General features: G+C 38.3%; 2 protein-coding genes across 23 annotated transcripts in view; both read right to left on the reverse strand.

Moving 5' to 3' along the window:
* Window positions 1-12,294, reverse strand: part of znf143a (zinc finger protein 143a) — a 705,859-nt gene that overhangs the window by 686,594 nt on the left and 6,971 nt on the right. The gene's annotated exons all lie outside the window — the stretch shown is intronic.
* Window positions 1-12,294, reverse strand: part of pmfbp1 (polyamine modulated factor 1 binding protein 1) — a 326,759-nt gene that overhangs the window by 85,921 nt on the left and 228,544 nt on the right. For all 22 annotated transcript variants that reach the window (XR_015496469.1, XR_015496468.1, XR_015496471.1 and 19 more), the window contains one exon: window positions 4,298-4,354. Coding sequence is in view for 10 of the 22 variants with exons in the window: in XM_087262201.1 (XP_087118327.1) it covers window positions 4,298-4,354 (57 nt within the window). In the remaining 12 variants the exon portion in view is untranslated. The remainder of the gene's footprint in view (window positions 1-4,297; window positions 4,355-12,294) is intronic.

Consider the following 12,294-nt stretch of genomic DNA (forward strand, 5'->3'; position numbering starts at 1 on the left):
ATAATATTGGCCTTTAAAAAATGACATTTAAAAATGTAAAAAAAAAACTGCTTTTATTGCAGCCAAACTAAAAAATTTAACCGAAAATTACTTTGAAAATAAAATTTTATTTATGAACACAGATGATAACAACTGTTCATTTAAATACTTAGCTAATATATAGCTTAGATTTACTTTAGACAAATGCTATTTTTTATTTATTCTTATTTGTATGTATTTATTTATTGTCGTTTATTTTCAGTGTAAAATTATTGCTTAAGTTAAAAATAAAATAAAAATTACTTACATTTATGTCCAAAGAGAAATGGACTATTGTTTATTTTTAATTATTATTTGTGCTGTATTAATTGGTTACTGAGCAGCAGTAAATAACACTTTAAAATATAAGGAGTTTTCATGTGATTTATTAAACTAGTGATGTTTTAAAATGAATGAATGCATAATAATCGTGATAACCGTGAAATCGTGATTATTCCTCAGGCTATAATCGTACAACCAAAATCTATAATCCTTGTATCCCTATATAATATCATATAATAAAATAAAATAAAATAAAATAAAATTCTCCCTGTGTTTGCGTGGGTTTCTTTCGGGTGCTCCGGTTTCCCCCATAGTCCAAAGACATTTGGGACAGGTGAATTGGGTAAGCTAAATTGTCCCTAGCTTATGTGTGTGAATGAGTGTGTATGGGTGTTTCCCAGTGATGGGTTGTGGCTGGAAGGGCATCTGCTGCATAAAATATATGATGGAAGCGTCAGCCAATTAGATTGCTGTATGCAAATACACCAGCTCAGACAGTAGCCGATTGCTGACTAATTTCATTGGCTGACACTGCTATGACAAACGCATTAGCCCCAACTTCAGACATTCCCTTTGTGAATCGCTGACGCTGAAGCCACGTGTGAATGGGGCGTAAGAGTTAATCTATGGTGCCAATTTGGTTTGGTCAATTCACTTATGTCGCACGTCTCTGGATGGTGGGAGGAAACCGAGAACATTTAAACTCTGCACAGAAACGTTGACTTGTATGGTAAAGACTTGAACCAGTGATATTCTTGCTGTGAGGCAACAGTGCTAACCACTGGGCCGCCGTGCCACCCTATCCAAAAAAAGAAAGGAGGAGTAGGGGTGGGATTCATCAAGACGAAGATAACTGAGGGAAGAAACATCTGACAGGTGAATCATGTGTTAGTTAATGCAGGACCAGCTGTGGTCAATCATAAGCACTTGATCCTTTCGAAATTCGCTCATAAATAAAATTCACTTATTCTAAAACATCAGTTTAAATGTGGCTCGCAACATCACATAATACTGCCCATGTTTCTGATAATTTGACCCTCATCTCTTTCTATCCTGCTCTGCAAGGAGGCCAATACACTGATCTGAAGAAATGTGTAAATCTAAATTCATCTCCAGAAAATGCATCACATCAGAATCCTCGGTTAAGACGTTCCATATTTACATATCTTTTTAATGAATGTTGCATCACTCCGAGACGGACGTCGACACACACACACACACACACACACACACACACACACACACACACACACACACACACACACACACACACACAGATGAAAAGCAGGTTAGTTTAGAAACGACCTTGTCCGTCAGCTCTGGAACACAACATCTCGAATGTTTAATGAGTTTTCTCAGACATCGCCTCAAAGAGCTCCGTTTTTTATCAACCGACAGACTCCCGCGGTGAAAGGAGCAGCGCATAAAAGTCTATGCGAATGAAACGAGCGTAAGTAAGTGTGAAAATATAGTGCGGCGGGCACCTCGGTGGACCCCTCTATTAATCAAGCTGTCTACACTCTGTTTGGAAAGTAATCTTGTCCGAGGAGCAGAGGAAAACGCAGCGGTAAGTGGCGGTTGGTCGCACTTTGAAGCGGCTGCTTTACTGAGGTCCCGGTGCGTGTGGAGGCCTGTGCTGTAAAAACAACAGTGCCTCTGTTCACCCTCAGTTTACCCTCTCACACACACACACACACACACACACATATATATATATATATATATATATATATATATATATATATATATATATATATATATATATATATATATATATATATATATATATATATATATATATATATATATATATATACATATACTCACTGGCCTCTTAATTAAGTACACTTAATAGTACCAGGTTGGACACATTTTTGTCTTCAGAACTGCCCTAATCCTTCATGGCATAGATTCAACAAGGCACTGGAAATATTTCTCAGAGATTTTGGTTCATATTGACATGACAGCATCACACAGTTGTTGCAGATTCGTCATCTGCACATCCATGAAGTCAATCTCCCGCTCCACAACATACGAAACGTACTCTATTGGATTGAGATCTGGTGACTGTGGAGATCATTTGAGTACAGTGAACTCAATGTCATGTTCAAGAAACCAGTCTGAGATGATTCGCGCTTTATGACATGGCGTATTATCCTGCATTATCCTGGTGTAGGTTTACTCCGGGTGCTCCGATTTCCGCCACAGTCCAAAGAAAATGCAAAAAAAGAATATTGCACTGTTTTTATTCCCTTATCAGCTGAAAAAAACTGAACACAACATGAAAGTGATTTCACAGATAGTGTTACATCGATGCTGTCAAAATATTGTGGTTGATACCAAATTTAACAAGTAAGGGTACATCATTCATTCATTTTCCTTTGTCTTAGTCCCTTTATTCATCAGGGGTCACCACAGCGGAATGAACCGGCCACTTATCCAACATATGTTTTACACAACGGATGCCCTTCCAGCTGCTACCCAGTACTGGGAAACATCCATACACACTCATTCATAAACATACACTATGGACAATTTAGTTTATTCGTGTTTGTGTGTGTGTGTGTGTGTGTGTGTGTGTGTGTGTGTGTGTGTGTGTGTGTGTGTGTGTGTGTTTGTGTGTGAATAAGTGTGTATGGGTGTTTCCCAGTACAAAGCCGGAGGGGCATTCGCTGTGTAAAACATATGCTGAATAAGTTACCGGTACATTCCACTGTGGCCTGATGAATAAAGGGACAAAACTTAAGAAAAACTTATGAATGAATATATGTTATTATTATTATTACTATATTATTATTATTGCTATTATTATTATTATTATTATTATTATTATTGTTATTATTATTATTATTTTTATTATTATTACTATGTGTATTATATTTATATTATTATCATTATTATTATCATTATTATTATTATTATTATTATTATTATTACTATTTTATTATATTTATATTATTATTAGTGTTGTTGTTATTATTATTATTATTATTATTTTACTATAATTATTATCATTATTATATAATTTACTTCTTTTATTTTGGCCGCAAGCATTTTTTAACTGTTAGCATTAGGGATGCTCATAATAATCGAATAACCGTTAACTGAAAGGGTGGGTTTTTAACCAAATAATGGTCTCAGTTAAATTATTAAAAAAATATATGTTTCTAAAATTTGGCAGCAAAACGGCCCGATTACAGCAAACACACTTTTTGCGTTGAGAGGGGCATCTTTTGAATGGTTTACTAACGGCTGCGAGCATTTTGCAGTGCCCTGCGTGCCTTGTGTTTTTGCTGTTGCACGCTGTGTGCTTGCAGTTGAAAAAACTCAACTGTGAGCGGGAAAAGTGTGTTACGTCAGTCTCGTCTATTTCATTTTTCAATTAAATAAAAGCAGCACATTAATCTGACCAGTTAACCGTTAATATATTTGGTTAATTGGCGTCGGTTGTCGATTGGCAAAACTAACTGAATAAGCATCCCTAGTTAGCATCAATATCATTTCCCCCTAATTTTTTTTTAATTGTCTCCAGAACAAACCTCTGTTATCCAATGCCTATTTACCCTAATTCTTGCAAAATAACCAGTAAGATAATATGTACTGTCATCATGACCTATCCTTTTGAAAAAAACATCTGGAAAAGAATGATAATTTCTCAGGAAGGCTAGTCCTTTCGCCTTCAACTCTATATAAAAATAAGTGTGTGTATTCAGCTCTTCAGTGTGTCCTGTTGAGCAGTGACTGGCGTCAGCTGTACCTCCTGATGTTCAGATCTGGCCTCTGCAGCACATTAATATCAGATTATATTTTAGAGCCAGTCATAATATTAGATGTTGTTTTGATCAGAGCCATGGTTGGCCATCATGTAGGTGTGTGTTTAGTGGGTTCTTGATGTTAAGTGTGTAACATGTGCTCCTGCTAGATCTAAGTCAAACCGTGACAAGGTTATGACTGGCACTTAGCGGTGGTGAGGAAGACTGCTGGATTGTTGAGAGACCTTGTCCTTGAGTTGCTCTTCTTTCAGTCGCTGCAGCTCCTCGGCCTTTACACAGTCCTGGAGCAGAAGAGAGAGAGAACAGAGGGATGAATACATACGAGCAGGGCTTTTCATACATAGAGAACTACCTGTTTTTTTACACTCCTTTACCTTTCGCCAAAAATATGCCAGGCAGTCATGAATACCGACTGACCCCAAGTGATGCTCAAACCCTGGTCATATATATAAAGGAGTGATCCTCAGTGTTTTTTTTAAAGCTTGGTTGTGTTTATAAGATGCAAAGCAATGTGTGCTCATGCTTCACTTGTAGAAAGTTACGTTATTTTTTCAGATATCTTACTTTGATTGTATACAGCTACTCTGCTAACATGAAAACGACTGTCAAATTTCCTAGTTCCTCTGAAAGGCCCGCCCTGAAGTGACTCTGATTGGTCAGCTAACACAATGAGCTGATATCACCTCCATGTCACCATGCCTAATCAAAACAAAGCCACGAAATCGGCTCATTACAGATACTCTGAATGGGCTTGTAGAGCTGTGAACCTACACTGGTCTCACGGTTCGGTTACGATTATCATGTCATCGCTTCGGTTCAATTCGATATCTCGTTGCATCACGATGCATTGACGGTACTTTCCATTTACAATTTTTTGTTTTCTTCACAGCAGAATTCTTGTATTAAAATGTATGAATATTTTATATTTATATACTATTTGTAATGCAATTTTGTCATTTAATACAAACAGTCAGATATATAAACTGTACCTTTAACCAACACAAGCATTTATAGCAATTTATTTAAACAAATATAAATATCCAGCTCGCTTTTTGATCCTTGCTACCAAGTTCTCTTATGCTGCGTTCACACCAGACGCGGAACGTGCGTCAAGCGCAAGTGATTTACATATTAAGTCAATGCAAATGCGCGGATAGACATCCTGCAGCGCGATACGCGCGAATGTCGCGGCGCAAATGGAACGATACATGTGAATGGCGCGGCATGAATTGAGTGTTTTGACCGTTTTGTGCGAATCGGTCGAGTTCGAAAATCTGAACTTCAGCGGACATTCGTGCCGCGTTAACCAATCAGGAGCTTGCTCTGATTGCGTGATTGTGACGTATTGCCTGTTGTTGGAGTCCTGAGGGAAATCCTCCAGCCAACACCGACAACAGTTTATCAAACTGGGCTCGGCTCAGTCAGAAGCACCGCTGAAAGCCTCCGTCATCCAGGTTAAGTTTCTGGAGGAGTTTATGAGCTCATAGAGCTGGATGCATCTCTGAAAGAATCTAGTGGAATCAGACACGGCCCTAAACGTATCGATGCTGTTTTTCAGTCTTCATAAAGTACATAAACAGTTATTTTATTAATAAATCCATGTTAGCCATTTAGCTATCAAGCAAGAGTCACCGAGCAGACAGAAGTCCTGCCCATCACGCGAGTTCGCGTCTGTTCTGAAGTGAATTTGAAGAGCGAATTAATCGGATTTGACGCGAGTGAAGCGGGGTTTGACACGCTAATGAAGCGAGTAAACTCAAATGTTCACGTGGTTATTTACTTGCAAGTAGCGCGATTTATTCCGCGAGTTCCGCATCTGGTGTGAACGCAGCATCACACCCATTTGATTGGTCACACCCTCAACAAAAACGGCTGCGATTGGGTCTTGCGTGCTGCACTCTTCACAGATGAATGACACTCATAAGCGGTAAGCGGCAGGCGGCAGCGGCGATCACAACTGATCCATGATAGACACGGTGAAGAAAACTCTACAGTCAGCACTCATGTCTGTACCAAGAAGTATTGCTGTAAAACAGCCGAGAGTAGAGGAAAAGTCACGCCAGCAGGTCAAATGGGCCCACAGTGAGTGAGAGAGAGAGAGAGAGAGAGAGAGAGAGAGAAAAATGGAGTGCTTTCATTCTATCAATCGCAGTGAAACAGGGGCTTCTGCTGTAAGTGTCAGTGAAAGACTGTCCAGCAAACACACACGCTGTGAAATTGTGCAGTTTCTGCGTTTTTAAGTAGTTGGAGCTTTGTAAATACCCGCGGTCTCCTCCCATCCTATAAGCTATGGCGACATAACGCAAATGAGATAAATGACATCAGTACACAATAATTGTAATTGTAGATGAGGCCTTATTAGGAGTTGACCTCGTAAGCAGTACAAACCAGATAAAAGGGTGAAAACACTTGGCTTTAGTATCTCACTCTGCAGAAACTGTTGTTGCTGTATGACTGTGATCTTCTTTATAAAGAATAAAACTTGTAAAAGACATCCCGGGTAAGACTTTGTTTCTTGACCACTGAGAGAGCCTCCTTAGAGAAAATAGCCACTACACCGGTTATGATTAATACTAAATTGTCCACGTCTGCATCGCGGTGCGCCGAAGAAAAAAATAATTTTGACATCTCTACGGGCTTGTGCACACCTCGGATGGTGCACTGCTTTCAAGCCAACCAGCACTTTGTGGTGGCCCATAATGGCACCCAATTTGTACCACCAAATGAATCCCTCAACATCTGGCAACATGCAGGTATCCAATGACAGCAATTCAGAGGTGGAGTTTAAACCTTACCACTAAGGTATGTTTAGTTGTTGTTGTTGTTTTTTACGTATTATGGTAATTTGCATATTATTTGTCTAGATCTGGGGTCACTAACCTTTTGGAAACTGAGAGCTACTTCTTGGGTACCGATTAGTGTGAAGGGCCACCAGTTATTAAAAAACACATATCTCTTAGTTACGTTTAATAATATGTTATTATTAATAATTAATAATATTCATCTATGTGAAGACATTGATCATGTTAATAATTTCTCACAGTAGTTGTCAACAATGATTTAACAAGTTAGATAAATATCAAGACTTCACTTGTCTGAAATTGCTTTTAAAGTTTGTTTTTTTTAATATATAACATATATAACTTAACTTAAATATAACTCAAAGTAATTTTTCAAATTTACACCAATGCAAGTGTGATTTTAAAAGAATACCTTTAAAAATATTAGATGCAGCTTACTCATATGTGGTGCGCTATTTTATATATGGTGAGCTATTTTTAGAACAGGCCCGTGGGCAACTCATGTGAACCTGGCGGGCACCATGTTGGTGACTCCTGGTCTAGATAATAGCTGTATACTCTCAGTTTGACTTGTGTATGATAATTTTCCTTCAAATACAATAATTTTGAGGTTCTAGTACAAGACATTTCCAATCTGGCAACACTGGCTGAAACCATTTTCTGCTCGTGCTTTATGAAACTTTTGAAGAGCATTTCCAGTGTCATGAGAACATTTTACGAAATTAACAAAGGATGCGACCTGAAAACTATGAGGTACTCAATGAAGCGTGACATAATGGAAGGCCATCATAATAGACTATACAAGAAACTATAACAAAACACTACATACTGGAACTGTAGCATCCAAACATCCGAACAAAAACAACACTACATACTAGAGTGCCATTATAAATGAATGCTCCTAGGAGAGGACAAAAAGATTTCGTTTACTATTGATCGTTGTAGACAGGCTGTGTGACTCAATGTACAATATTGTTAAGAATGTGCCTCACTGTTTCATACATATTGAGACTGCTTTTACATTGACCAATGCTGCCTTTTAATCATGTGTGCATAAAGACACAAAACCAAACATGAGGCTTGAAATATACAACAATAAATAAAAATCTGTGTTTAATGTCTTTTAAAGACCCGGTTTGGGGTGTAAATGTATTAGTTCAGCGCAATCAGACTTACATTGAAAACTCAATGCATTAATTGCAGAAATAAAGATTTTGAAATTATTGTATAATGTGTTATCTGTCAATATATACAGGCACAACAATGTACCTTATGCATAATGAAGTATCATTTTAAATAGTCGTCCAATGCCATAGCGCATTTCACCTTTCACAGCTTCGCAGTTTCACAGATTTTTTAGTGCAGATGCTTTTTTGTTTTAACAGTGCATTGTGTTCTGCGTCGTGATTGGCTCTAGACCATTGTCAATCCATCTCCTCCGTGCTGTGTCTTCTGTACAGTACAAAATGTGTTCAGCTTACCAAAATTACATACATCTTCTATTGCTAGCAGTGTGACTCTGAAGCGCTGTACTGTATGTTTGCTAGTTTTCTCCCCAACAAATCCCACAATGTTGACAAAATGTCAACACAGGCTCATTCTGAAAACGTAGTCCCACGGGCATTTCTGGAGACCGTGAATTATGTAGCCGAAGGTACGCATAGCTGCAATTAATTCTTTAAGCGAACACTACGGGGCGGTATGACGCTGTTCCTTTTCGCGCTTACCAGCTGACCGCTTACCTCAGTGTGGAGGGCTTTCCCGCTGCAACCAATTTGTCCAGTTAGCTCCTCGTGTACGTTGGTGGACTTGAGACGCAGAGTTGACCACGACGACAACCGGGTTCGAGTTCAGGGAAGAGCAGTTCCATAAATCAGATAAGACAAGAACAGAATCCAAAAGCAAGGAAATAACAGGGTGAGAATGTGGTAAAATCTGAAATAGTGGTAAAAATCAGATGAGGGCTTTTATTTTTCTGGACGGCTTTTGTAAATCGTCGATTGGGTTAAGGTAGGTAAGGCAGGTCGATTGGCAGGCCAGCCGGTCATCCATTCGGCTGGTCAGTTAGTCAGACAGACGTTGAGTCAACAGCGGCCTCTGGTGGGTTCATGTGAGAACAGCGCAGGCGCGAACGGCACTCGCCAGAGAAGTTCGAAATGTGGAAAAAGCGCACACAGCATCCTCTTGCGGATTCGCAAAAACAAAAACTGCAAAAATATGTACATCCCGGGACGTATTCCGCGGTCTCCTGAAACATCCACGGGACTACGTTTTCAGAATGAGCCTGGATTGCAAAGTGTTCTGCATCGTCATAGGCACCTGCAGTAGCAACCAAAATGCAGAGGAAGATGCAAACAATCAAACAAAAAGTTGGACTTCTGGACATGCTAAAGGAAGGTCGAAGTTATGCAAGTGTTTAAACAAGAGAAAAGTGTGAAAAGGTTAATGATTTTCTGAGAAACGTGTATAAAGTGTGTAGTGAGGGGTTTTCCAGCCTTAAACATCTATATTAATTGTAAAAAATAAAGCGAATTACTTCACGGATTTCACCTATTAGAGCATATTTTTAGAACGTAACACTCATAATTAACGAGGGACCACTTTAAATATGTTACACATATTTATACAACAGTTCTGTCTGGTTCTTGAATCTGATTGGAGGATAGCCGTGCAATATTCTACAAATAACAGCATTAGTACAGCCTCTTCACCCTTTGTGTATTACTTCGCTCACATACAGTGACAAGCAGAGGACAATTTTGCTGCTGTTGGACAACATAATGTACTTTTGAGGCTTTTTTTGCAGTTTATTTATAAGGATAGAGCCTATTTTTTAAAATATTTACAATTTCGAAGCATCGGATTTAGTGCATTGACTGCCAGTAGACTGAGCAGACCAAAGAAAGTGGCTGTTAACGTTCCGCCACAAGATGACCGCATAATAAACACTATTTATAATAACAGGATTTTCTTAGTGTAAATTTACAGCTGAACAAATCATTATAAATTAGGTAAGTGATATTCTGAGTCGATCTCTCTCTTTTGTATTTTATAGTGCTGTATTCATACCATAGTAAACTGGTAGTATTTGCTTTGCTCTGGCTTTTTTGGGGTTAATTATTGTATCGATTGCAGCAAAGAAGTACTGGGGAATCTATGTTGACTGATGGCATTTCAAGATGTTCAGCCTTATAATTTTAAAATGTGAGCTAAAACGACCTGATTTGTTATCATTTTAGACATTAAGCTAGAGAATCATTCAAATACTAGCTCTAAAGTGATGTTTGTGAATGAGCAATAGTTTCTGCTGTTCTGACGTCAGCTGCAGATGTGAATGAACGGTGGAAGAAAGTGGTTCTTCATACAAATGAGTTTTTAAAATTTGATTTTCATTTTTATAGACACAATTATGCCGGCAAACTGTTGTATAAACGCAACATCACACGAATAGCAGTGCGATGTGGCTGCATATCATCACTGGTGGGCTGCAGCCTCATGCCAATGCACATCTCCCACAAGTGCCGATTTACAACCACATTGCACTGCTACTCGTGTGATATTGCTCCAACATATATTCGTGACAGAATTCATTTACAATTTTTGGGTGAACGATCCCTTTAACAACCGTTTTAACTAAATTCTAACATAACCAAACCTTAGACAAGATAAAGCATCACAAAACACTGAGCAAAGACTCATTACCAAATAAAATATTTACATCAGTCCTGCATTTGATCTTTTTTTCCAACAGCATTTGTCGAAGAGAAGGACAGCTTCAGACTAGAGATTGATTGGATTTTAGACATTACTGAAAGCAAATGGAGAGTGAAAGCTCTCAACGGGTGCTTGACATGACACTGTCAGAAAACTGTACCATATAAACAGCCAATCTTTGGTCTGAAGGTCAAACTGAGAAATCAGACAATGCAGGATGATCCCTGAGCTTCCACTCAACCGTTGTATTGACAAAACCAATGCTGTGGTACTCAGAATGAAAGGTCCATAACAGAAAGCAGCAGATGCTTCAAACTGGAGAAGAGAAATAAAAAAGTGTGTCAAATGTGAAGAACTGCGCTATTTTCTGAGGCTGAGCATTATCAAGGGTTTGAGGGCAGAGCGACCGAATCGACATTCACATGGTTTAGGTTACATAGTGGTTGTTAGTCACTTTGTCAGAATATGTGAGTTGACTCCTTATCTTTTGTGTAATGAACAAGAAGAATGCCAGATCGCAGGCTGGTTACTGTAAGTGACACAGTATTTAATAGTAATGCGAACTGTATTTTACTGTAGGACAGTTATGCAGTATATTAGTGTATTTTAAAGTTGCATTGTAAAGATTGCAGTTTATTTTACAGTAAAGATATACATACAATTCTGTTAATACATATACAGCAAGAAAAACGGTGCTGTTTATAATGTAAACACAGTATTTTTGCTGTAATTGATGAACAGTAAGCTACTGGTGAACTACTGGAACTAAGTTACTTTAGATTCTACAGACATTTTGAAAAGTGTAATATGTAAAAAAAGTTTGTGACCATGTAATACGTCTGAATTCACAATAATTGCAAAAAACAAAAACAAAATGGGTGAGATGTACCTGGATGACCTACAGTCATCAACACCAGTTCCTAATTCCCTCTGATTACTCACACACAAGCTCATAATGAACTGATTACCAGGAGTATACAATTGACACCAGAAGTTTACATACACTCTAAAAACAAGGGACATAACAATTTAAAAAAAAAAAATGTCTGATGGTAAATCATACTAAACATTTACTATTTTAGGCCTGTTAGGACTACCTAAATGATTTACATTTGCTAAATGCCAGAACATTGAGAGATTGTTTTTTGAAGAATTTTTATTTAATTTCTAGACAGTCAAAAGTTTACACACATTTCCTTGGTAATTTTTTTAGCTTTGCTTTTAAACTGTGTAACTTTGGTCAAATGTTTTGGGTATCCTTCCACAAGCTTCTCACAATAGTTTGAAGGAGTTTTGGCCCATTCCTCCTGACAGAATGGGTGTAACTGAGTCAGATTTGTTGGCTGTCTTTCTTGCACAAGCTTTTTCATCTCTGCCCATAAATTTTCTATAGGATTGAGATCAGGGCTTTGTGATGGCCAATCCAAAACATTCACTCTGATGTCCTTAAAGCATATTTTAACTAATTTGGCAGTATGCTTAGGGCCATGGTCTGTTTGGAAGACCCATTTGTGGCCAAGTTTTATTTTCCTGGCTGATGTCTTGAGATGTTGCTTCAGTATTTCTACATAATGTTCTTTCTTCATGATGCCATCTATGTTGTGAAGTGGACCAGTCACTCCTGCAGCAAAACCCCACAATAGGATGCTTCCGCCCCCATACTTCACAGTTGGGATGGTGTTCCTAGGCTTGCAAGCTTTCCCCTT

This window comes from Danio rerio, chromosome 7, assembly GCF_052040795.2.
Source record: "Danio rerio strain M-AB ecotype USA chromosome 7, GRCz13ab, whole genome shotgun sequence".
NCBI classification, from domain to species: domain Eukaryota; kingdom Metazoa; phylum Chordata; class Actinopteri; order Cypriniformes; family Danionidae; genus Danio; species Danio rerio.